This window comes from Saimiri boliviensis, chromosome 1, assembly GCF_048565385.1.
Source record: "Saimiri boliviensis isolate mSaiBol1 chromosome 1, mSaiBol1.pri, whole genome shotgun sequence".
In the NCBI taxonomy this organism is placed as follows: domain Eukaryota; kingdom Metazoa; phylum Chordata; class Mammalia; order Primates; family Cebidae; genus Saimiri; species Saimiri boliviensis.
In genome coordinates, this window is record NC_133449.1 from 92,018,018 (window position 1) to 92,045,825 (window position 27,808).

Genomic DNA, 27,808 nt, shown 5'->3' on the forward strand with positions numbered 1-27,808 from the left:
CAAGTTCCTTTCCTAACAGAATAAAAAGCAAAATAGTTGGCACAGACTCTGTTTCTTATTTTGTTTTTTCCCACTCAGATCTCTGTGCAGAAGGTCAGTGTAGTTTCTGCCATCCTCTTCTCGTAATACTTATCAAAATCCTCATTCATAGCCACAGTAAAATGGTTCTTCCAGTCTCCTGGCATCCCTGTAGGACATCAAAAAAGTTCATGACAGACTCTGCATCCATTCCACCTAACCTTTCTATTGTGAGTGTTTTCTAATCTACCTACACGATCTTCCCATGAGTGAGGGTTCCTCAGTCCCACTCCACCTGGTCTTCCCACTATGAATGGTCCCTCATTTTCAATCTACTTGGCCTTCTTACCACAAGGCACACAGCATCCTTATATTTCTTCTTCAAATGCTGCAGGCCCCACTGAGGTGCTCCACTGGGCTGAATCTTCTGCTCCTATTCACAATAGGCTCTAGTGTACCCAACCCAAAGTGTACAGCTGGCTATCATCATGGACTTCTTGGTGGAACATCCTATCTTGATCTCTCAGGGACAGTGAAACATTTAAAAAATGTCATTAACCTCGCTGGAGAAGATATTTCTTATTGGGCAAAATTGAAGAGTAAATCTACCAGCTGTGACATTTAGATATGAGCGATATTCTGCAAACTGTTTTACCTTGTCAGCCTAACAAATGCTGAGCTAATAAATTGTTTATCTAAATTATCCTAGTGCTTTATTTCTACTGGTTTCCTGCCTTTTGACAAGAAGAGTAATCTGAAATGCTTCATCATAATGTCAAATTCCAGATTCCAACTTGCAACTAGTTAACTGGAATCTTCAGGAATGGGGTCTCTATTTTTAAAGGTAATTTTGATACAGTCAGGAGAACTGGTATTAGGGAATTACTAGTGTAGCCTCTACTTTACTTTCTTTTTTGTAACTTTCAGCTGTTTCTGCATCTATCTAGAATGTTAAACTGTTGAGAACAGAAATAATCTTCATTCATCCATACACTCACACAACAGGCCTTTATTGAGTTTTTTGAGCTATGAGTCTCTATACTAGATTCTAGTGGAACAAACTGAACAAACTTTCTCTTCTGGAAGCCCGTCGTCTTATTTTGGAGACAGACATGAATACCAATAGTTACAAATCTAAGTACGAAGTGCTATGCTAGGGTTTGTACAACAGGAATAGAATAAAGATGAGTGTCCAAAGCTGCTCAGAGGATGCACAAGCCTTCAGCAGAGAGTTCATGGTTGGGCTGGGTATTATAATCAAAGTGATCAGCACCATAAGCATCACCTGAGAATTTGAGAGAGAGGCAAATTTGAGGGCTACTCCTGGACCTATGGAAACAGTATTTTAGAGTGGGGACCAGCAATCAGAGCTTTAGCAAGGTCTCCAGGGGTTCTAATATGACTCAAGTTTCAGAACCACTGACATTGGCTTTCAGCAAACAAGCAGGGTGAAGGGAGCAGAGATTCATAGTTTAACTGAAATGTGTCACTTCTTCCTGAAAATTAGGTTTAAAATTATTTTAGATTATAGGGCAGAAATTTTTTTGAATTAAGTAAAAGAAATGCCACCAACCTTTCCTCATGAATTTTGAGATGGAGTTGTCATATACGTGAGAAGGTACAGAAGTTTGGTTGGCCATGGGGTTATACTTCATTACATCAAATGAAGTATGGTGGACGATCTTGTTTATAACATCATCTGACAAAGTTTTCTCCAAGAATTTCAAAATCTTGAGGATCTCTTGTTTTGGATTCTGACCATGGAAGAAAAAGGCATTATGAGGAGGGTGGAAAGAAGAAGAGCTTGGCCAATTAAAGTGACAGCTTGTTTAACAGATGGACATTGTCAGGAGGGTTTCTGGGTCTGACCTGTATGTTTCAGTGCCACTTGCCTTTTTTATGTCCTCATAGAAGAGGTAGAGGATCTGGTGCGTGTCTTTTGCAGCCCACCATCCTTTCACATGGTCAAACCAGGACCCACAAATAACTAGAAGATGTCAGAGCACTATTAGTTCCCGGTACCAGGAAAAAACCCAAGGCTATAAAATAAATTAGCACTCATTTGAAATAAGCTTCTGTAATTTTCATTCTGGTTACTTAACAAAGTGAATGTAATTTTCCACTAATAAAATTTGTTCATACTTACGGTGTAAAGCAGAGATTTATAGTACACATTTATTATATGTGACTTTGCACACATTGATGATTTCCTGAGACAGACCTTAAGAGATTAGGAAATAAAATACTTCCCCTGTTCCTGGTAAACAGTGCTTAGTTTCGATTGGATTACTGATTCAGGCCATCTGATATAGGGTTAGGATCCTCCTGCTGCTTTCCCTGTTTAGCTGTGCTAAGCAGTTTGCAAGTTCCTGTTCTGAAAGAGATACAGCAGTAGTAGAGAGGTGGGCTCGAGGAGAACTTCTGTTTCCACCTGAGGCTGCGTCTATGTGATAAACATGCAATGCATTTTCTTTTCAGCAGTAGGTAAGAGAATGAATGGACATCTGAGTTAGCCAGTACCATATTTTATTTCAGTGATGTTTTAGTGTTCCTGATAGGTTGTCACTTCTGGCAGCTTCCTGGTTTGGTTCTGGGTAGTCATTATAAACACAGGAGTTATCTTTATTGAGGGTTAGCTATGTTGCAAACATTGTGCTAAGTGGAAGATTTGTCTGAAGGATGATGGAAAACATTCTCCAGAGGTAAAACGACCACAAAACAAGTGAGCAAGCAGGTGAAATGCTCTCTTTTGAATCAGGATGAAGAGAGATGTAGGTTTGCAGTGACTTGAACCTTGGCATGTGTCATGGTGACTGGTATCTGTGTCAGCCAGGTTCTCCAGAGAAACAGAATAGACAAATACAGAGAAGAATACATTAGTGCCCCTTATTCACAGGTGATATATCACATGATCCCCAGTGGATACCTGAAACCACAGATAGTACCAAATTACATTATCATAGTGTATATTTTTTTCTATGCATACATGTGTATGTTAGTTTAATTTATATATTAGGCACTGCGAGTGAATAGCAACAAAAGTAAACAGCTATTACAACGATATTCTATAATATAGTCACATCTTATGTAAATGTAGTCTCCCTCTTTCTATCCTTTTTTTCCCTTGAAATACTATAATATTTTTGAATTGGGGCTGACTTTGGATGGCTGAAACTGCAGAAAGGGAAACCAAGTATAAAGGGGACTCATATATGTATGTATATGTGTGCATGTTTTATATATGTGCATAATATATATGTGTACATATACAATTTATTTTAAGCAATGGCTACATCATAGTATATATGTATATACGGATAAAATATAAATTATGTATATATGGTTTATTTACAGGAATTGGCTTCTACAATTGTGGAGCTTGGCATGTTTGAAGTCTGTGGGGGATGCTGGAAACTCAGACAAGATTTGCTATAACAGTCCTAAGGCAGAATCCTTTCTTTCAGAAGCCTGAGTTTTTTTCTCTTATGACCTCCAACTGATTGCATAAGTTCCACCCATATTATTAATATTTAACATTATCTCCTTTTTTTAAGTCAACTGAATATAGATATAAATTACAACTACAAAATTGATACTTTCACAGAAACACTAGGATTTGTGTTTGATTAAACACAAATAAGTAGGTGCCACAGTCCAGCCAAAATGACACAAAAACAGTGGCACACCTCCGGCCTTGGGAAAAATCATACAAGAAAAGCAGCTTGGATCCTCTCTTCCTTTCCTTCCTTTTACTATGCCTGTTCTCAAAACTTCTCTTCATAAATATTGGAAACCTATTCACCTGAAGTCCTATCTAGATTTGCTATTTTTCTCTTTGCATCTGTCAGTACTTTTTTTGAAATGTTTCTAGAGAAATTGTTCTAATGAGGTTATCTCTCTTGATTCACTGCAGTGATATGCTTGATGCAAATTATTATTTATTGACTTTTCCACAGATACCTGTTTTTCATGTTGCAGATGTCACTTCATTTTGATTCTTCTTTTCCCTCAAGAGAATATGAGTGCTGTGGTCAGGATTGATTATAATGAAACTCAGTTCTCTGACAGACATTTGCTCAGGGGTAGTTAGGTTGCTCAAGGACTGGGAGCTCTCAACATCACAACTCAGCCATTTCACTTGTGGAAGTTCCAATTATTTTAGAGAGGTTAATGAAATGGAGCAGACACCATGTAATTTTCATCCCTTTTTCTAGGTCTGCTTACTGCATTACAATGAAATACTATCATCATGTTTCTGTATTAAAGCTCAAACAAATATGTGATGGTCCTTACATCCTAAATCTCCTTATGTAGCCATCTTGTCTCTTCTGTCTAGAGATTGTTGTTTCCATGAGATATTCTTCTTCTGTGAAGGTTGAGATCCTTGCCAATTTGATTTGACACCTGGTCAAATCTAGTCAAATACTATTTTGTCAAGTGTGGCCCTAATGTGTTCACTGGTTTTCTGGAAAGTGTGATCTTGTTAGTAAGTGGATGAGGGGACATGGCTGCTATGACTTTGCACTGTGTCCTGTGGGAAAGGCTCTCTGTGGCTGTGCAGTGTATGACTTTCGTGACCATAAGTGGTGGCCCAGCAGTCCAATAATGCTGCTAGGGAAAAACCACAGGAAATCACCTCCTGCCTTCCCACTGCCAGGTCTCTCCATAGAAAATGTCTCCTCTTTTTATTTTGAAGTTGACTGTTTGAAACTCAGGTCAAGGATTTTGGGGATTACCTTTGTCTCAACACTTAAGAAACCAGTTGATCTCAATTTACATTTGTATTCAATTTTGGAAAAATACCTCTTCCACCTGGCTTATCCAGTTCCACATTACCAAGATAGGACCTCTTCACTCAGGATGGCCTTTCATACGATTATACTTTAGTTTACATAGGTGCTTATTGTTAAAGTCTCCTGAAAGAGGGTACCACAAAATTGGTTTTCACTCACCTTTTCCTGACATGAATTTCTCATAAAATTCCTCCAAGTTCTGAGGATCATACAATAAGGGAGTCATCCTGTGAAAGTGGTAGTAAGACACCAGGCAATCCTTGGCATTTCTGGCCACATAGATAATCTGAAATCAAGGATGGGGAAGGAAGCCAGGGAGAGAAAAATAAGACTGAGCAAAATACTCTAGGAGAGTGTTTCAATACAATGGTGACTACATCCTGTAAGTTCATAGCATTGTATCCATGAGTTATGAGTTAAAATATTATAAATGGAGCCGTTTCAGCTCTGCAACCCTGATAGCCATGGAGAACACCAAGACAAATGAGAGTGCCCCACTTCAGAGTGGTTATGAGTAATGCAGGAGGATGAGCACAATGTTTGGACAGCACTGTCAATCATGGTTGGAATATGATGTGATATGCGGAGTAGTCATGGTGGAATTGACAAAGCATTCCTGAGCATTCAGGGATGGGCCATGAAATGGTGAATTTCAGGTGTGTCTCACTGTGTTGAAAGAAATATTCCAGATTCACAACAGGGGAAAGATTAGAGAATGAGAAAACATTTTTGTGCATACCATCTCATTTGGCTTCTAAAAGGGTTAGTGTTAGGTGAGGAGAGAACAGGTATTATTCTTGGATAGAAGTTAATGACCTTCAGATAACTGGAGGGACTCCCATTCTTTCATGCTTAGTACATAAGTGGGTCAGACCTGGTCACAGGAATTGGGACACTGAGTCCAGAGCTAGTTCCTGGATAGCTGTATGAGACTCACACAGAGGAATGTTTCAGTGTTTCTCAAAGATTAGAATGATTTTGTTGGTTGCCATATATATATATATAATATGTATATTCCATGCCTCTGTAACCTACTGAGTAGACTAAGGTCAAACCTGTCCTCATTTCTATCCCTCTCACCTCTATATGTGATCTCTCACAAAGTCCTGTTAATTTTTCCTATCCTTCTAACCTGTACACTACACTGCATCACTACCTCCGGTACTCTAGTCAACTCACTGCTATCTTTTCTCTCCCACTTTGTCAGCCTGCCTCTAGAAAACACAGCCTGCCTTAGAAAACATGGATGTTTGCAGACTTCAAATTATGTAATTCTTGATTTTAAGTACTTCATCTAAGAAAAAATAGCAAATTATATTAAAAAATATTTTTCAATGTAAATTATTTTGTAAGACATCTTCAGTTGTATAGTTTAAATCACCAAGCTAAAAGAAGTTTGAAAAGCCTGCTCTTTTTACCTTGCAATTTTCTTTCCAGATAGATGGTGGAAGCAGATGTGAAGCGAGGTGAGTTTTTTTTTTTTTTTCTTTTTTTTTTTATTGCATTTTAGGTTTTGGGGTACATGTGATGAACATGCAAGATTGTTGCATAGGTACACACATGGCAGTGTGCTTTGCTGCCTTCCGTCCCCTCACCTGTATCTGTCATTTCTCCCCATGCTATCTCTTCCCACCTCCCCACCCCCCGCCCCTCCCCCATTTCCCCCCAACAGACCCCAGTGTGTAGTGCTCCCCTCCCTGTGTCCATGTGTTCTCATTGTTCAACACCCGCCTATGAGCGAGAATATACGGTGTTTGATTTTCTGCTCTTGTGTCAGTTTGCTGAGAATGATGGTTTCCAGGTTCATCCATGTCCCTATAAAGGACGTGAACTCATCGTTTTTGATGGCTGCATAATATTCCATGGTGTATATGTACCACATTTTCCCTATCCAGTCTATCATCGTTGGGCATTTGGGTTGGTTCCAGGTCTTTGCTATTGTAAACAGTGCTGCAATGAACATTCGTGTGCACGTGTCCTTGTAGTAGAATGATTTATAATCCTTTGGATATATACCCAGTAATGGGATTGCTGGGTCAAATGGGATTTCTATTTTTAGGTCCTTGAGGAATCGCCACACTGTCTTCCACAATGGTTGAATTAATTTACATTCCCACCAACAGTGTAAAAGTGTTCCTATTTCTCCACATCCTCTCCAGCATCTGTTGTTTCCCGATTTTTTAATGATCGCCATTCTAACTGGTGTGAGATGGTATCTCAATGTGGTTTTGATTTGCATTTCTCTGATGACCAGTGATGATGAGCATTTTTTCATATGTTTGTTGGCCTCCTGTATGTCTTCTTTTGTAAAGTATCTGTTCATATCCTTCACCCATTATTGAATGGGCTTGTTTGTTTTTTTCTTGTAGATCTGCTTTAGTTCTTTGTAAATTCTGGATATCAGCCCCTTGTCAGATGGGTAGACTGCAAAAATTTTTTCCCATTCTGTTGGTTGCCGATTCACTCTACTGACTGTTTCTTTTGCCGTGCAGAAGCTGTGGAGTTTGATTAGGTCCCATTTGTCTATTTTGGCTTTTGTTGCCATTGCTTTTGGCGTTTTGGTCATGAAGTCCTTGCCTACACCTATGTCCTGAATGGTTTTGCCTAGATTTTCTTCTAAGGTTTTTATGGTATTAGGTCTGATGTTTAAGTCTTTAATCCATCTGGAGTTAATTTTGGTGTAAGGTGTCAGGAAGGGGTCCTGTTTCTGCTTTCTGCACATGGCTAGCCAGTTTTCCCAACACCATTTATTAAACAGGGAGTCCTTTCCCCATTGCTTGTTTTTGTCAGGTTTGTCGAAGATCAGATGGTTGTGGGTATGTTGTATTTCCTGTGAGGCCTCTGTTCTGTTCCATTGGTCTATATCTCTGTTTTGGTACCAGTACCATGCTGTTTTGATTACTGTAGCCTTGTAGTATAGTTTGAAGTCCGGTAGTGTGATGCCTCCCGCTTTGTTCTTTTTGCTTAGAATTGACTTGGCTATGCGGGCTCTCTTTTGGTTCCATATGAAGTTTAAGGTGTTTTTTTCCAGTTCTGTGAAGAAGGTCATTGGTAGCTTGATGGGAATAGCATTGAATCTGTAAATTACTTCGGGCAGTATGGCCATTTTCACGATGTTGATTCTTCCTAACCATGAACATGGAATGTTTCTCCATCTGTTTGTATCCTCTCTTATTTCGTTGAGCAATGGCTTGTAGTTCTCCTTGAAGAGGTCCTTTACGTTCCTTGTTAGTTGTATTCCTAGGTACTTTATTCTCTTTGTAGCAATTGTGAATGGCAGTTCGTTCTTGATTTGGCTCTCTTGAAGTCTATTACTGGTGTATAGGAATGCTTGTGATTTTTGCACGTTGATTTTGTATCCTGAGACTTTGCTGAAGTTGTTTATCAGTTTCAGGAGATTTTGGGCTGAGATGATGGGGTCTTCCAGATATACAATCATGTCATCTGCAAATAGAGACAATTTGATTTCCTCCTTTCCAATTTGGATACCCTTTATTTCTTTTTCTTGCCTGATTGCTCTGGCTAGAACTTCCAGTACTATATTGAATAGGAGTGGTGAGAGAGGGCATCCTTGTCTAGTGCCAGATTTCAAAGGGAATGCTTCCAGTTTTTGCCCATTCAGTATGATATTGGCTGTTGGTTTGTCGTAAATAGCTTTTATTGTTTTGAGATACGTTCCGTCAATACCTAGTTTATTGAGGGTTTTTAGCATAAAGGGTTGTTGAATTTTGTCAAAAGCCTTCTCTGCATCAATCGAGATAATCATGTGGTTTTTGTCTTTGGTTCTGTTTATGTGGTGAATTACGTTTATGGACTTGCGTATGTTGAACCAGCCTTGCATCCCCGGGATGAATCCTACTTGATCATGGTGGATGAGCTTTTTGATATGCTGTTGCAATCGGTTTGCCAGTATTTTATTGAAGATTTTTGCATCTATGTTCATCATGGATATTGGCCTGAAATTTTCTTTTCTTGTTGAGTCTCTGCCGGGTTTTGGTATCAGGATGATGTTTGTCTCGTAAAATGATTTGGGAAGGATTCCCTCTTTTTGGATTGTCTGGAATAGTTTCAGAAGGAATGGTATCAGCTCCTCCTTGTATGTCTGGTAGAATTCAGCTGTGAACCCATCTGGACCTGGGCTTTTTTTGGGTGGTAGGCTCTTTATTGCTGCCTCGACTTCAGACCATGTTATTGGTCTATTCAGGGTTTCGGCTTCTTCCAGGTTTAGGCTTGGGAGGTTGCAGGTGTCCAGGAATTTATCCATTTCTTCCAGGTTTACTAGTTTATGTGCATAGAGTTGTTTGTAATAATCTCTGATGATGGTTTGGATTTCTGTGGAATCTGTGGTGATATCCCCTTTATCGTTTTTTATTGCATCAATTTGGTTATTCTCTCTTTTCTTTTTTATTAATCTGGCTAGTGGTCTGTCTATTTTGTTGATCTTTTCAAAAAACCAGCTCCTGGATTTATTGATTTTTTGAAGAGTTTTTTGTGTCTCTATTTCCTTCAGTTCTGCTCTGATCTTAGTTATTTCCTGTCTTCTGCTAGGTTTTGAGTTTTTTTGATCTTGCTCCTCTAGCTCTTTCAATTTTGATGATAGGGTGTCAATTTTCGATCTCTCCTTTCTTCTCATGTGGGCACTCATTGCTATATATTTTCCTCTAGAGACTGCTTTAAATGTGTCCCAGAGATTCTGGTATGTTGTGTCTTCGTTCTCATTGGTTTCGAAGAACATCTTTATTTCTGCCTTCATTTCATTGTTTATCCAGTCAACATTCAAGAGCAAGTTGTTCAGTTTCCATGAAGCTGTGCGGTTCTGAGTTAGTTTCTGCATTCTGAGTTCTAACTCGATTGCACTGTGGTCTGAGAGACTGTTTGTTATGATTTCTGTTCTTTTGCATTTGCTGAGGAGTGACTTATTGCCAATTATGTGGTCAATTTTAGAGTAGGTGTGATGTGGTGCTGAGAAGAATGTATATTCTGTGGATTTGGGGTGGAGAGTTCTGTAAATGTCTATTAGGTTTGCTCGTTCCAGGTCTGTGTTCAGGTCCTGGATATCCTTGTTGATTTTCTGTCTGGTTGATCTGTCTAATATTGACAATGGGGTGTTAAAGTCTCCCACTATTATTGTGTGGGAGTCTAAGTCTCTTTGTAAGTCATTAAGAACTTGCCTTATGTATCTGGGTGCTCCTGTATTGGGTGCGTATATATTTAGGATCGTTAGCTCTTCTTGTTGCAGTGATCCTTTTACCATTATGTAATGTCCTTCTTTGTCTCTTTTGATCTTTGTTGCTTTAAAGTCTATTTTATCAGAGATGAGAATTGCAACTCCTGCCTTTTTTTGCTCTCCATTTGCTTGGTAGATCTTCCTCCATCCCTTTATTTTGAGCCTTTGTGTATCCTTGCATGTAAGATGGGTTTCCTGGATACAGCACACTGATGGGTTTTGGCTTTTTATCCAATTTGCCAGTCTGTGTCTTTTGATTGGGGCATTTAGTCCATTGACATTTAGGGATAGTATTGTTATGTGTGAATTTGATGCTGTCATTTTGATGCTACCTGGCTGTTTTGTTGGTTAGTTGATGCAGATTCTTGATTGTGTTGCTGCTTTTTTACCATTTGGTGTGTTTTTGGAGTGGCTGGTACTGGTTTTTCCTTTATGTGTGTAGAGCCTCTTTCAGGAGTTCTTGTAGAGCAGGTTTGGTGGTGATGAAATCTCTGAGTGCTTGCTTGTTCACAAAGGATTTTATTTTTCCTTCACTTATGAAGCTGAGTTTGGCTGGATAGGAGATTCTGGGTTGAAAGTTCTTTTCTTTAAGGATGTTGAATATTGGCCCCCAGTCTCTTCTGGCTTGTAGGGTTTCTGCTGAGAGATCTGCTGTGAGTCTAATGGGCTTCCCTTTGTGGGTAACCCGACCTTTCTCTCTGGCTGCCCTTAGCATTTTCTCTTTCATTTCAACCCTGGTGAATCTGACGATTATGTGCCTTGGGGTTGCTCTTCTTGAGGAATATCTCTGTGGTGTTCTCTGTATTTCCTGGATTTGAATATTGGTCTGCCTTGCTAGGTTGGGGAAGTTTTCCTGGATAATATCCTGAAGAGTATTTTCCAGCTTGGATTCATTCTCTTCATCACATTCAGGTACACCTATCAGACGTAGATTAGGTCTTTTCACATAGTCCCACATTTCTTGAAGATTTTGTTCATTCCTTTTTGCGCTTTTTTCTCTGTTCTTGCCTTCTCTTTTTATTTCATTGAGTTGGTCTTCGACCTCTGATATCCTTTCTTCTGCTTGGTCAATTCGGCTGTTGAAGCTTGTGCATGCTTCCCGAAGTTCTCGTGTTGCATTTTTCAGCTCCATCAATTCACTTATTCTCCTCTCTATGCTGTCCATTCTCGTCAGCAGTTCGTCCAATCTTTTTTCAAGGTTCCTATTTTCTTTGCGATGGGTTAGAACATGTTCTTTTAGCTCATTGTAGTTTCTTACTACCCATCTTCTGAAGTCTGATTCTGTCATTTCATCACCCTCCTTCTCCATCCGGTCTGGTTCCCTTGCTGGTGAGGAGTTGTGATCACTTTTAGGAGGAGAGGTGTTCTGGTTTCGGGAGTTTTCATCCTTTTTACGCTGGTTTCTACCCATTTTTGTGGGTTTATCCACCTGTTGTCTGTCTCTGTCCCAGGGAGTTGGAGTTTTATGAGTTTCCGTTGCACTACTGCCTTTTTCGATTTTTTTTTTTTTTCAGGTCGGACCCGCCCAGCTAGCAGCACGCCTAGCCTCTGCCTGCCCGCGGGGGCTTTGCTGAGCTGCTGTGGGCTCCGCCCAGCTGCCCTGAGCTCTTCCCTGTAGTCCTTTTTATATGGGCGTAGTTAGAACTGTCTGGGCAATGGTGGCCCCGCCTCTGTTATGGCGGACTCTCTCTGTTGTGGCAGGTTGCCTCGGCAATGGCGGGTTGCCTCGGCAACGGCAGCCTGCCTCCGTAGCCGTGGAGAGTCTCAGTAATGGCGGAAGCCCCTCCCCCACGGAGCCGGACCGTCCCGGTTCAGCTGTGCTTGGTTTGAAGGGCTCAACCCAGAGGGTTTCCAATTACTGTTTTTGTTTTGGTTGTTGTTGGGGGTGGAGGGGTGGGACCAACCGAGCCTGATCACCTGGCTCCCTGACTCAGAGTCTTTTCTTTTAAGTTGAACGACCCCGCGTTCCGGTCGCTTGTTGAAAAGGTGCCGGGATCTCCCGTGCTGCGACTCACGGAGTCGGCTCGAACCGCGGCGCCGGCTCCTGGCGGATTTTTTGCCTAGGAATCTCCTGGCCTGGCTCGCTGTTTCAGATGAATGGGCTATTCTGCCGTCTCAAGGCTCTGCTCGCCAGCTAAGAGGGCTCCCAGACCAGTGGCTTTTGTACGGAGAACCGCAGCAACAGGGAGTGGTCACAGCAGCCGCGCGGGCGGAATCAGCCCCGCGGGGGCCAAAACAGCCGCACCGGCTGGGACTGCGACGCTGGTGACCCCTCTGCCTGGGTATCTCCTGGTCTGTGGGCAATAAGAGTTCGTCTGGAAATGCGGCGTCCACTCACCCTCTGCACTTTCACTGGGAGCTGAAGTCCTGAGCTGTTCTTAGGCGGCCATCTTGAAAGTCGGATCGAGGTGAGTTTTTATAAGTCGTGGTGAGGGCATTTCAAGAGCTATCTCCAAATCTAGAAAAAATAATTTATAGTTTATTTATTCTTGCCACTTTGCCAAAATACTTGAATTCCATTTGTATCTTTGTCTAAAGAATGATTACATTATATTTCATTTTTATTAAAAATGTTAATTGTTTATCCACAAGGACATACAAAGCATCTACTCCTGCCTAACCATCTAGGAGACTTTTGCTTATTTCCTCTTATCCTCTCAGCTTTTAGACTCTAGGGAAAGCTCTTTATCACCCTCAATAAATTCTGGGAATGTTCAATATATATGTGGTTGTTCTTTTCCTCTCTGTTTCTCTCTCTCTCTCTCTCTTTGTTTCTCAGAAATCACACTCATCCTTTTACAATATTTTGCCATTCTTGGAAAATCTTTGAATTTACATTTGTGTCTTAATTTAGAGAGAGGTTAAATTTTTTTTCCGCTGGAGACACTAGTTGTTTATCACAAACACATGTAAAGCATTTTTCGTTCCAAAAGTCTTCTAGGAGGTCTTTCTTTATTTCATGTTACTCACTAGGTTTCACACTCTTAGGAAACTTTTTTAGCTCCCACAATTAATGCTGGGAATGTCCATGGTATATCCTCAATACTTCTCCTTTTTCTTCAGAAATCACACCTGTCCTTTTATAACAGCTGATTGCTAATTTCTGGTTTTTCCACTGATTCAAACATATGAAGGAGAATACAAAGGAGAGAGAGTGTTCTTTATCATAACATTGGGAAGGAGAAATATGAGAAAGAGAATGAAATCTTATTGGGAAGCTAAAGGCTACAAGCTAAGAACAGGAGGAAGCCCTGAAGACCCAATCTAAGGTTTTACTTACTGGCTTGTGAACAATTTGACCTCATGAAAGATACAGGCTACTTTTGGCTGCCATGGAAGCTCTGTCAAAAACAGTACACATTGTTGTGGAATCTTGCATTGAAAGCCCTTTCTGTCTTGGTGCATATTACTCACTTTTTTTTTCTTTATGAGGAAATTTGAATTCAAGGAAAGGGCATCTCTCTAGAGAATTGCCTCTTTTGCATTTCTCCACATCACCATCATTTTGAATCATGTCTAAAATTTCTTGCATCCATGTTGTACCTGAAAATATTTGAAATAGTTCTTTGATTTTTATCAACTAAACTTTAATCCTAAGTTATTGAATATTTTGAACAAAGGCAGCAACATGAGAGCACTTTGAAATTTGATAAATGTTGCCAAGGCAGTAGTGAAAACTGTTATATTTTACCTTCATCTATCTATCTATCTATCTATCTATCTATCTATCTATCTATCTTCTATCTCTCCATGTAGCTATCTAATTATGTATCTATATCTCTCTATGCATTTATGTATGTATCTATGTATCTATCAATCATCTATCATTTTTTAGTATTTAATCTCTCATCTATCATGTTTGAGTGATCCATTTTTATGTTTCCTATATTATGACACTTCATACCTAAAAATACTCTATCTCCCAATACAACATTCTCTTGTCATGGTTACTGAATGTTTCTCCGAACACCTATTTTATAATAAAACCTTAATAACAAGATATTCAACCTATATTAAATTTTTTCAATTGTGTTGTAATGTTATTATCACTTTTTCCCAATTAAGATTTATAGGCTGCATTACTTTGACTGCCCTTTTTGTCTCAGCTTAGAATTATCCTTCCACGCTTTTTCTTCATGACACTAATTTTTGTTCTTTGACGTTGGTTTTTGACCAGATCAGCCACTTGTCCTGTAGTACTCTGCTTATTCTGGATTTGTCTGATTATTTCCTCATAGTGCATTTTTGTTTCTCTATTTGCCAGAGACTGGAATCCAGGTCTTGGTTAGTTTCTGGTAATCATTTTTGGCAGATTTCTAGGCACTGCTTGGTATTTCTTGCACCATGTATGCCAAGAAGTACATATATCAGATTGCCTCACTACTAGTGATACTACTGTTCATCATTCAGTTTTGGAGGTGACCACCAGATTACTCATTGTAAAGGTCCACATTTCCATTTGCTTTTAGGAATGAAACTGTATGGTGACATTTCAGTACCATGTGACCAACCAGTTCCTCTCAGATTTTATCTAGTTATTTTAGGATTTATTCATTAATGATCCTGCTTGACCTAATTTTTATTGTGAGTAGCAAATTGTTTATTTTCTAATCCCATCACTTCTCTATTTATTAGGTAGATCATCATATAAAAAACTTTCCCTCATGAAATAAGGAAGAACTACAATTCCTGTAAATTCTTTTTTTTCTCCCCATGTTATCCCGCCCCAAACTCCCTACCCCCAACTGTTCCTCCCCTATTCCCCCACAACAGACCCCAGTGTGTGATGCTCCCCTCCCTGTATCCATGTGTTCTCATTGTTCAATACCCGCCTATGAGTGAAAACATGTGGTATTAGTTTTTCTGTTCTTGTGTCAGTTTGCTGAGAATGATGGTTTCCAGATTCATCCATGTGCCTACAAAGGACACGAACTCATTCTTTTTTATGGCTACGTATTCCATGGTGTATATGTGCCACATTTTCCTTGTCCAGTCTATCATCGATGGGCATTTTGGTTGGTTCCAGGTCTTTGCTATTGTAAACAGTGCTGCAATGAACATATGTGTGCATGTGCTTTTATAATAGAATGCTTTCTAAGCCTTTGGATATATACCCAGTAATGAGATTGCTGGGTCAAATGGTGTTTCTATTTCTAGGTCCTTGAGGAATTGCCACACGGTCTTCCACAATGGTTGAACTAATTTACACTCCCACCAACAGAGTAAAAATGTTCCCGTTTCTCCACATCCTCTCTAGCATCTATTGTCTCCAGATTTTTTAATGATCGCCATTCTAACTGGCATGAGATGGTATCTCAATGTGGTTTTGATTTGCATTTCTCTAATGACCAGTGATGATGAGCATTTTGTCATGTTTGTTGGCCTCATAAATGTCTTCTTTTGAAAAGTGTCTGTTATGTCCTTCATCCACTTTTCAATGGGTTTGTTTGTTTCTTTCTTGTAAATCTGTTTTAGTTCTTTGTAGATTCTGGATATTAGCCCTTTGTCAGATGGGTAGATTGCAAAAATTTTTTCCCATTCTGTTGGTTGCCAGTTCACTCTAATGATTGTTTCTTTTGCTGTACAGAAGCTCTGGAGTTTAATTAGATCCCATTTGTCTATTTTGGCTTTTGTTGCCAATGCTTTTGGTGTTTTAGTCATGAAGTACTTGCCTATGCCTATGTCCTGAATCGTTTTGCCTAGGTTTTCTTCTAGGGTTTTTTCTGGTGTTAGACCTTACATTTCTGGATTTGGCTCTGTTTAAGTCTGTTATTGGTATATAAGAATGCTTGTGATTTCTGTACATTGATTTTGTATCCTGAGACTTTGCTGAAGTTACTTATCAGTTTAAGGAGATTTTGGGTTCAGATGATGGGGTCTTCTAAACATAAATCCATAATCCTTTAATCCATCTGGAGTTAATTTTAGTGTAAGGTGTCAGGAAGGGGTCTAGTTTCAGCTTTCTGCACATAGCTAGCCAGTATTCCCAACACCATTTATTAAACAGGGAATCCTTTCCGCATTGCTTGTTTTTTTGCCACGTTTGTCAAAAATTGGATGGTTGTAGATGTGTGGCGTTGCCTCTGAGGCCTCTGTTCTGTTCCATTGGTCTATATCTCTGTTTTGGTACCAGTACCATGCTGTTTTGATTACTGTAGCCTTGTAGTATAGTTTGAAGTCAGGTAGTGTGATGCCTCCAGCTTTGCTCTTTTTGCCTAGGATTGTCTTTGCTATGCAGGCTCTCTTTCTGTTCCATAAGAAATTTAAGGTGTTTTTTTCCAGCTCTGTGGAGGTCAATGGTAACTTGATGGGGATAGCGTTGAATCTTTATAGATTACTTTGGGCAGTGTGGCCATTTTTACAATATTGATTCTTCCTAACCATGACCATGCAATGTTTTTCCATCTGCTTGTGTCATCTCTTATTTCCTTGAGCAGTGGTTTGTAGTTCTCCTTGAAGAGGTCCTTTACATCCTTTGTTAGTTGTATTCCTAGGTATTTATTCTTTTTGTGAATGGCAGTTCATTCTTGATTTGGCTCTCTTGAATTCTGTTATTGGTGTATAAGAATGCTTGTGATTTATGTACATTGATTTTGTATCCTGAGACTTTGCTGAAGTTGCTTATCAGTTTAAGGAGATTTTTGGCTGAGATGATGGGGTCTTCTAAGTATACAATCACGTTGTCTGCAAATAGAGACAATTTGACTTCCTTCTTTCCTAATTATTCCTGTAAGTTATTTTTCTTTATTACTTCTTCTTAGGCTAAGAGATGAATAATGGTTATCTTTAATCATAATAAATAAGTTTTACTTTTTCTTTTTTTCATCATTATGGAATCATGTTTTTTGAAATAAACTTCAGTGTAGGTGAGAATTACATAGAAGAGAATGAACCTGTTATAAATGTGTAGTTTAATAAAGTTTGACAAATATATGCAGTCATTACCATAATCAAAATTACAACCGTGTCTATTTCAATCAATCATTTCTTTTGCCACTTTCGATTCCATGGAACTGCTGATCTATTTTTGTTTTTGTCAATATAAATTAGTTTTACAGGTTGTAGAATTTCATAAAATGAAACCATACAGTATGTCCTCATATGTCTGATTTTTTTCACACACCATCATTATTTTGGGATTCATTCATGTTCTTATATATATATCTGTAGTTAATTTCTCTTTGTTACTGAGAACAACTAAATTTTATGGATAAGCAATTGTGTTTATTCATTTATATAATAAAAATTTAGGTTTGTATCAGTGTTGGGCTATTTTTGAATAAACATGCTATAATTGTGGATGAGTTTTTGGATAAACATAGATTTTTATTTTAGAAGGTAAATCTCTAGGATGGGAATTGCTGGGTTGTGTGGCAGGTGCATGCTTAATTTTATAAGAGAGTGTTGAATAGAATACCATGTTACGTCCTCCCCAACAGTGCATGGGAATTTCAGTTCCTCTGTGTCCTTATAACGCTTAGTATTCCCAGGTTTTTAGCCATTTGAAATGGTGTGTAGTGGTATTTCATTATGGTATTAATTCACATTTTCTCATAATAAATAATTTTGAGCATCTTATTCTGTGTTTATTGGTTAGTTGTATAGCTTTTTTGGTGATAAGTATTTTTTATATCTTTTGCCCAATTTACTACGTTTTTTTTTTTTTCAGTTGTAACAGTTCTTTATGCCTTCTGGCCGGATGTAGGTATTGTGAATGTTTTCTCTCCATGTGTGTCATGTATTTTTATTTTTTTAACTGTGTCTTTAGAAGAACAGAAGCTTTAATTTTGATGAAGTCCAATTATATTGAACTTTTATTAAATGCAAACCATAAAGTTAGTGTTTTTCATTATTTTCCAAAATTACTGTTGTATAATCTAAACTTTGAAGCTATTTTCCTATCTATACTCCCATAGTTTTATAGATTTAGTTTTAATATTTGGAAGTCTCATGCATTGCACTTTTACATTTTTGCATGTGGCACAAAGTAAAGTCAATTCTTTATGTCTGTCCTTAAAACAATACCACACTCCTTTGAATGCTGAAGCTGAGTTAAATGTCATTAAATCAGCTAATATAAACCCAGCCACTTTACTCTTTCTATCAAAAATATTGACTTTGAAGGACATTTATATTTTCATATAAATCTTGGAATCAATTTGTCAGTTTGTGATTCAGATTAAATTGAATATACAGATTAATTTAGAAATTAATATGTCTTAAAAATGTTGATTCTTTTGATCTATAGATATGGTATGGTTCCTTATTTATGTAAGTCTTACACAATTTCTCCCCATAGTGTTTTCACTTTCAAATTGTGCACAGCTTTGTTAAATTTATTTCTGAATATTTCATGTTTTCAGGTGCTATTTGTTTTACCAATGGTTTTTTTTTTAAATTATACTTTAAGTTCTGGGGTACTTGTGCAGGACTGTTACGTAGGTATACACACACCATGATGGTTTTCTGCCTCCATCCCCGCTTCACCTACATTAGGTATTTCTCCTAATCTTATCTCTCCCCAGCCTCCCCACCTCCTGCTAGCCCTCCCTTAGCCCCGCACCACCCAACAGACCCCAGTGTGTGGTGTTCCCCTCCCTGTGTCCATATGTTCTCATTGTTCAACACCCACTTATGAGTGAGAACATGCAGTGTTTGGTTTCATGCGCTGTTTGGTTTTCTGTTCTTGTGTCAGTTTGCTGAGAATGATAGTTTCCAAATTCATACATGTTCCTGCAAGGACATAAACTCATCCTTTCTTATGGCTGTATAGTATTCCATGGTGTATATGTCCCACATTTTCTTTATCCAGTCTATCCTTGATGGGCATTTGGGATGGTTCCATGTCTTTCCTATTGTAAACAGTGCTGCAATGAACATATGTGTGCACATATCTTTATAATAGAACGATATATAATCCTTTTCATATATACCCAGTAATGGGATTGCTGGGTCAAATGGAATTTCTATTACTAGATCCTTAAGGAATCGCCACAGTGTCTTCCACAATGGTTGAACTAATTTACTCTCCCATCAACAGTGTAAAAGCATTCCTATTTCTTTACATCCTCTCCAGCATCTGTTGTCTCCAGATTTTTTTAATCAACAGAGTATACAGTCTTCTCAGCACCACATTGCACTTACTCTAAAATTGATCACATATTTGGAAGTAAATCACTCCTCAGCAAATGCTAAAGAACAGAATTGATAACAGTCTCTCAGACCACAGTGCAATCAAAATAGAATTCAGAATCAAGAAACTCACTCAAAACCACACAACTACATTGAAACTGAACAACCTGCTCCTGAATGAGTACTGGATAAATAATGAAATGAAGACAGAAATAAAGATGTTCTTCAAAACATATAAAAATGAAGACACAATGTATCAGAATCTCTGGGACACATTTAAAGCAATGTCTAGAGGTAAATTTATAGCACTATTATTTTATTTATTCCCATACGAGAAGCAAGAAAAGATCTACAATTGACACCCAAATGTCAAAATTAAAAGAAGTAGAGTAGCAAGATCAAACAAATTCAAAAGCTAGCAGAAGACAAGAAATAACTAAGATCAGAGCATAACCGAAGGAGATAAAGACGCAAAAAAAACCTGCAAAAAATCAATAAATTCAGGAGCTGGTTTTTTGAAAAGATCAACAAAATAGATCGACTGCTAGCCAGAGTAATAAAAAGAAAAGAGAGAAGAATCTAATAGATGCAATAACAAACGATAAAGAGGATATCACCACCAATTCCACAGAAATACAAACTACCATCAGAGATTACAACAAACACCTCTCTGCACATAAACCAGTAAATCTAGAAGAAATGGATAAATTCCTGGACACATACACCCTGCAAACACAAAACCAGGAAGAAGTCGAATTCCTGAATTGAACAGTAACAAGGTCTGAAGTTGAGGCAGCAATTAATAGCCTACCAACCAAAATAAGTCCAGGTCCAGACAGGTTAACAGCTGATTTCTAGCAGACGTACAAAGAGGAGCTGGTACTATTCCTTCTGAAACTATCCCAAACAATACAAAAAGAGGGAATCCTCCCTAACTCATTTTATGAGACCAACATCATCCTGATACCAAAACCTGGCAGAGACACAACTTAAAAAGAAAACTTCAGGCCAATAGTCATGATGAACATGGATGCAAAAATCTTCAATAAAATACTGGCAAACCGAATGCAACAGCACATCAAAAAACTTATACATCACAATCAAGTAGGCTTCATCCCAAATATGCAAGGCTGATTCAACATACACAGATCTATAAATGTAATCCATCACATAAACAGAGCCAAAGACAAAAACCACATGATTATGTCAACAGATGCAGAGGAGGCCTTGACAAAATTCAACAGTGCTTTATGCCAAAAACCCTCAATAAACTAGGTATGAATGGAATAGATCTCAAAATAATACAAGCTATTTATGACAATCCCACAGCCAATATCATACTGAACAGACAAAAACTGGAAGCATTCCCTTTGAAAACTGGCACAAGACAAGGATAACCGCTCTTACCACTGCTGCTTCATATAATATTGGAAGTTCTAGCCAGAGCAATCAGGCAAGAAAAAGAAATAAAGGGTATTGAATTAGAAAAAAGAGGAAGTAAAATTGTCTATTTGCAGATGACATGATTGTATATTTAGAAGACCCCATCGTCTCAGCCCAAAATCTCCTTAAAATAATAAGGAACTTCAGCAAAGTGTCAGGATACAAAATCAATGTGCAAAAATTACAAGCGTTCTTATATACCAATAACAGACAAACAGAGCCAAATCATGAGTGAACTCCGATTCACAATTGCTACAAAGAGAATAAAATACCTAGGAATACAGCTAACAAAGGATGTAAATATCTCTTCAAGAAGAACTACAAACCACTGCTCAAGGAAATAAGAGAGAACACAAACAGATGGAAAAACATTCCATGCTCATAGTTAGGAAAAATCAATATTGTGAAAATAACCATACTGCCCAAAGTAATTTATAGATTCAGTGCTATCCCCATCAAGCTACCAATGAGCTTCGCAGAACTGGAAAAACCATGTTAAACTTCATATGGACCAAAAATGAGTTCACACAGCCAGGACAAAGTGAAAAGAACAAAGCTGGAGACATCACGCTGCCTGATTTCAAACTATACTATAAGGCTACAGTAATCAACATCATGGTACTGGTAGTAAAACAGAGATATAGACCAATGGAACAGAACAGAGGCCTTGGAAGTAATGCCACACACCTACAACCATCTGATCTTTGACAAACTTGACAAAAACAAGCAATGGGGAAAGGATTCCCTGTTCAACAAATGATGTTGGGAAAACTGGCTAGCCGTGTGCAGAAAGCTGAAACTGGACCCATTCCTTACACCCTACACTAAACTTAACTCCAGATGGATTAAAGACTTAAACATAAGACCTAACACCATAAAAACCCTAGAGGAAAACCTAGGCAAAACCATTCAGGACATAGGAATTGGCAACAACTTCATGACTAAAACACCAAAAGCATTGGCAACAAAAGCCAAAATAGACAAATGGAATCTAATTAAACTTAATTAAGCATTTCTGCACAGCCAAACAGTCACCAGAGTGAACTGGCAACCAACAGAATGGGAAAAAATTTTTGCAATCTACCCATCAGACAAAGGACTAATATCCAGAATCTACAATGAACTAAAGCAGATTTACAAGAAAAAAACAAATTCATTCAAAAGTGGGCAAAGGATATGAACAGACATTTTATCGAAGAAGACATTTATGCAGCCAACAACTCATCATCACTGGTCATTTTAGAAATGCAAATCAAAAACACATTGAAATATCATTTCACACCAATTAGAATGGCAATCATTAAACAAATGCTGGAAAGGATGTGGAGAAATAGGAACACTTTTACACTGTTGGTGGGAGTGTAAATTAGTTCAACCATTGTGGAAGACAGTGTGGCAATTCCTCAAGGACCTGGAATAGAGATTCCATCTGACCCAGCAATCCCACTACTGAATATATAACCAAAGGACTATAAATCATTCTACTATAAAGACACACACACATGTATGTTCATTGCAGCACTGTTTAAAATAACAAAGACCTGGAACCAACCCAAATGCCCATCAATGATACACTGGACAAAGAAAATATGGCACATATACACCATGACATACTATGCAGCCATAAAAAATGATGAGTTTGCGTCCTTGTAGGAACATGGATGAATCTGGAAACCATCATTCTCAGCAAACTGACACAAGAACAGAAAGCCAAACACCACATATTCTCACGCATAGGTGGATGTTGAACAGTGAGAACACATGGAAACAGGGAGGGGAACGTCACACATAGAGGCGGGGGGGCTAGGAGAAGGACAGGGAGGGGCTGGGTGGTTGGGGAGGGAAAACACTAGAAGAAATGGCTGATGTAGGTGACCGGGGGATGGAGACAACAAACCACCATGGCATGTGTGTAACTATGCAACAATCCTGCAAAATCTGCACATGTACCCCGGAAGTTAAAGTACAAAAAAAAAAAAAAAAAACCACCTCTCTTCAAGTGCTACTTTAATTGCTTCTCACAAATTTTAATATGCTGTTTTTGTTATCACTCCATGTATAGTCTTTTCTAATGCTTTTAATAGTTTTATGTTATTTCAAATTATATTACTTAGTTTCTAAATATTTGTGGGTATCTTTCTGTTGCTGATTTCTACTTTAATTCCACTTGCATTCAAATAACGCGTTCTGTATAAATTTTGAATATTTTAGATTTATTTGAGAATTTTTATTTAAAACCCATCTTATGGTTTATATTTTTTAATGTTTTATGTGCACTTGAAAAGAATGTAGGTTCTGGTACTGTTGAGAGTGTTCTAAAAATATTTTTAAGTCAAGCTGGCTGATAATATGGTTAAGGTTTTCTAAATTTGTGCTTTTTTCACTACTTGTTCTAGCAATTATTGAATGATGAGTACTAAAATTTCTAATTATAATTGTGAATTTGTCTATTTCTCCTTTTTTCACATATTTGCTTTATGTATTTGGAAGCCCTCTTATTAAGTATATACACATGCAGGAATATTTTGTCTTGATGAATTAACCTTTTTATCATTTTGAAATATTTCTCCTTATCCACAGTAAAATTCTTGTTTCCTTATAATATAGTTATTCTAGCTAGTTTATCTTTATTATTTGCATGATATACATTTTCCTATTCTTTTACTTTCAGCCTATCACAGCTTTATGTGTAAAGTACACTCTAATTTGGGTTGCTTATAAAATTTTATTTAATAAAATAGTTCTCATTTATTCACAGTTTTGTGTTCTGTGGTTTATCTGTGGCTAATTGTGGTCTGAAAACAACATGGAAAATTCCAGAACTAAATAATTCATAGTTTTTAAATTGCATATTGGTCTGAGTAGCATGATGAAATCTTGGGCCACCCTCTCCATCCCTTCTGGGATGTGAGTCATTTCTTTGTCTGGTTACTATGTCACCTGCTCATTATTTGCTTAGTAGCTATCTAGTATTAATTAGATTGACTCTCATGGTATTGTAGGGCTTGGATTCTTGAGCAACCCTTATTTTTATGTAATAATGGTCCTAAAGTGCAAGAGTAGTGTTGCATTTTTCTATAAAGATTATATTTTATTATTTATTTTTAATCTCTTACCGTTTCTAATTTATAACTAAATTTCGTAATAAGTATGTATAAAACGTAGTGTATAAAATGGTGCAATCTAATTTCAGGCATTCAATGTGGTTGCAGGAACGTACCTTTTGCTAACAATTGGGAACTATTTTACAATTATCTGCATAATTGGCTGTAAATCTACCACCTTGTTATTTATTGAATATATTTCCATCTTTATTCCTTTGTTAGCCTTTTCCTGACTCTTGGATTCACTGTTTTTGTGAATTCTATTTGGCATTTCTGGCAATACCTCTTATGTTTTTTTCCCCTTATTTTATTTTATTTTATTTTTTTATTGCATTTTAGGTTTTGGAGTACATGTGAAGAACAGGCAAGATTGTTGCATAGGTACACACATGGCAGTGTGATTTGCTGCCTTCCTCCCCATCACCTGTATCTGTCATTTCTCCCCATGCTATCTCTCCCCAACTCCCCACCCCCACTGTCCCTCCCGTTTCCCCCCGACAGACCCCATTGTGTGATGCTCCCCTCCCTGTGTCCACGTGTTCTCATCGTTCAACACCCGCCTGTGAGTGAGGACATGAGGTGTTTGATTTTCTGTTCTTGTGTCAGTATGTTTTATTTTTCTAACAAGTACTCTAGGGTTTATAGAATGCATCTCTATCTTATCCTAGTGTATGTTGAACTAATATTATGTTATTTCATGAGTTAGTTAAAACTTTCCAACAATGTATTTTTATTATCTTTTCTGTTCCAAACCTTATTTTGGTCATACATTTTACTTGCACTTATGTTATGAGCTCTGTAACACATTGTTTTAAATTTTGCTTTAAATGATCAACTATCCTTTAAGAAATTTTCTTTAATATAACATTTTATTTATTTATTTTTAATACAGCTATGCTGGCAACACATTCTCTTAGCTTTTGCTGTCTGAGAAAAAGTCTTCATTTGACCCTCATTTTAAGTAATATTAAAAAAGGTGATTTTTTACTGTGTATATGGAATTATAGGTTGAAAAGTTTGTGGTAACAAATAATCACAAACTTAATAAGCTAAAACAACAACTGAATATTAGGTCACATTTTCTGTAGGTTAGAAGTTGTGCATAACATGGCTGGTCCTCTGTTTAGGGTATGACTAGGCTAAAATCAAGGTATCAGCTAGGGCTGCCATTTTCATCTGGGTCTTCAGGTTGTTTTGCCAAGCTTCTAGATGTCAACAGAATTCAGTTCCTTGTGGCTGTAGTATTGAGCTAACTGTTTGATTGATACTTTCTCTCTTCATCTTTAAGTCTATAATCACACATTGAACTTTTACTACGCTTTAAATTTCTCAGACGTTCTCCTCTGCCGCATCTCTCTGACTTTATCTTTTGCATTGAAGACCTCACATGATTCCACTGGGTTCATCCAGATAGCCCAAGACAACCTCCCTGTTTTACTATCAGCTGATTAGCTATTTTAATAGCAGCTGTAAAATCCATTTGGGCATGTGATATGAAATAACCACAGATGTAATAATAGAGGACTCATGTCATGGGTACAAAAACTCTGCCCATCATATGCTGATTGGAGCACAAAAGTCTCTCAGCCTTGTATAATCTCTAGAAATTATATGGCTAATGGTTTTCTGATAGTTCCTTGCCTGATTTCATGGATCTGGGCTCTATGCAAGTGCAGTCTACCATTCAACAATAGACTAAAAGGGTTCTCTCTAAAGATATCTAAAGATATTTATTTGTATCATTTCCTTTTCTCTGGTACTCTTCCCTGCAAATTGTGGCCACTTCAACCTCTCAGAATTTTAATATCTGGCTCCTGAACTCAATGTGTTTGCTATGACTTTTTCTTTTGCTCCATGTAACTAAACCCTATTCAGAAAGCATCTTCAGACTGAAGACTGAGACACTTGTCATCCAATGTCAGAAACCAGCGGTTTTGTATATTTTATCCAGTTTTCCTTTTTATTATGGCTAGAGTACACATCCAATCTTGTCCTTTCAGCATAGCTGATCAGGAGGTTTTTATTTAATGTTCTCCCAGTCAGTTAGAGATCATTCTTTTGGATGCTCAAACTGTCCCAAATGTGTCCATTGTAAGCGCATTCACTTTGGTTCTTGTATCCGTCTACATGACCCCATTAATGTTTTTCTGGTTATTATGTGTGCTTTATTTTTACAGACATTTAATAAAAACAAACAATTCTGGGAATATATACTGTTCACTTATTCTTTCAAAAAGAAGATGTAGTACATTAACCTTGCATATTCTAATCCAAAGAGGGGGATCATCAATTCTCCTAATAGCTGTGGTTCCTTCTCATGGAAAATGGCCTATCACAAGTGAGTTCTGGGCATCAGATGTGCTCATTGTTACTAAGTTGTATTTCAGTCTAGGAATTCTTAGAGAAGAATTAGAAATCTAAGGCATTTTAAATCAAGGTCAATACTTGTGCTTCTCTGAATAAGACTTATTTGGTACAGAGCAGAAAATCCATGATTGACATCCCCTAAGAACTTGAGAGGACTAGAAAATCAATTTCTGTTTAATAACCGGAATAATAGATTAATATCTAGAGTATGACATGTTTATAGAAGGCTTCCCTGAGTGAGGGATGATGTTTAAAAAAGTCGTATGTCTTTCAATCTATTGACCTTATATTTGATGTGTATTATTGGTTCTGGAATGGGGGCATTATCTGCCCTATTTCTTTTTTTTAAATTGCATTTTAGGTTTTGGGGTACATTTGAAGAACATGCAAGATAGTTGCATAGGTACACACGTGGCAGTGTGATTTGCTGCCTTCCTCCCCTTCACCTGTATCTGGCATTTATTCCCATGCTATCTCTCTCCAACTCCCCACCCCCCACTGTACCTCCCCTATTTCCCCCCAATAGACCCCAGTGTGTAGTGCTCCCCTCCCTGTGTCCATGTGTTCTCATTGTTCAACACCCACCTATGAGTGAGAACATGTGGTATTTGATTTTTTGCTCTTGTGTCAATTTGCTAAGAATGATGGTTTACAGATTCATCCATGTCCCTACAAAGGACATGAAATCATTGTTTTTGATGGCTGCATAATATTCCATGGTGTATATGTGCCACATTTTCCCTGTCCAGTCTATCATCAGTGGGCATTTGGGTTGGTTCCAGGTCTTTGCTATCGTAAACAGTGCTGCAATGAACATTCGTGTGCACGTGTTCTTATAGTAGAACTATTTATAATCCTTTGGATATATACCCAGTAATGGGATTGCTGGGTCAAATGGAATTTCTATTTCTAGGTCCTTTAGGAATCACCACACTGTCTTCCACAATGGTTGAACTAATTTACACTCCCACCAACAGCCTAGAAATCTTTTCTCTTATCTTGAGAGAGTGCTATTGGAAATTGTTACCCTAAGGATCACGAATGCTAAATGTCCTGCAACATCAAAGAACAGATCACCATAATAGGAATTTTTTCTCTTGAAATCCCACTCATGCTTCATTGATCAATACAGATTATGCAATAATTTCACATGCAAATATTGAATATTTTTGTGTTTTGATAGTCTTACCTGACTTTGGGTAAGTTGCCAGAATAAGATCGTCAGGCCTGGCTGGGAAATTATATATTTCATCCCACATTTCTTTTGATGATAGCAACAAAGGGACTCCATCTATTTCCAGGATGTTCGATGTTGTTGAGCTCTTATCCATAGTGGGAGCATTTTTCTCATTTTTTGCCATTGAGAATCTGGGATGGGTATGATCAATATTAATTAAAATTTTTAAAATGTTTTATGGCTCATAGTATGGGTTATCATCTTACTGCCATTGATTAGAATAATATAAAATAAGTAAAAGCTAACATATAACATGCCAACAAGTTATTCTGTGTGCCTTAATTATTTAATCTTCATAGCAACCACATAAAATAGGTAATATTTCCTCCATTTTCCTAGATGTGGAAGATTCAGTCATTATATGTTTAAGTAATTTGATAAAAGTAAAATAATCAATACCTGTTGTGGCTGGGATTTATACTCAAATAGTCTTTTCCCTACTGTATGACATAACAACCATGTTATCTCTTAATAGGGAATATAATGA

General features: G+C 37.8%; 1 protein-coding gene across 1 annotated transcript; it reads right to left on the reverse strand.

Moving 5' to 3' along the window:
* Window positions 1-74: 74 nt before the first annotated feature.
* On the reverse strand, window positions 75-27,445 carry SULT1C3 (sulfotransferase family 1C member 3). Its single transcript, XM_003922773.1, has 8 exons — window positions 27,274-27,445; window positions 13,453-13,581; window positions 12,457-12,496; window positions 6,230-6,287; window positions 4,971-5,097; window positions 1,911-2,005; window positions 1,592-1,772; window positions 75-187 (listed from the first exon to the last, which is right to left on the reverse strand). Exons 1-8 carry the CDS (start codon window positions 27,443-27,445, stop codon window positions 75-77), a joined length of 915 nt encoding a protein of 304 aa, XP_003922822.1.
* Between the last annotated feature and the right edge of the window lie 363 nt (window positions 27,446-27,808).

Excerpts from the sequence above, each read along its gene's own strand:
- SULT1C3 (XM_003922773.1), bottom strand. The coding sequence starts at position 27,445 with ATGGCAAAAAATGAGAAAAATGCTCCCACTATGGATAAGAGCTCAACA. Across the intron at positions 12,497-13,452 it reads TCCTCATAAAGAAAAAAAAA|ATTTGGAGATAGCTCTTGAA; the intron begins GTGAGTAATATG and ends TATTTTTTCTAG. Across the intron at positions 188-1,591 it reads CTCAAAATTCATGAGGAAAG|GGATGCCAGGAGACTGGAAG; the intron begins GTTGGTGGCATT and ends GATGTCCTACAG.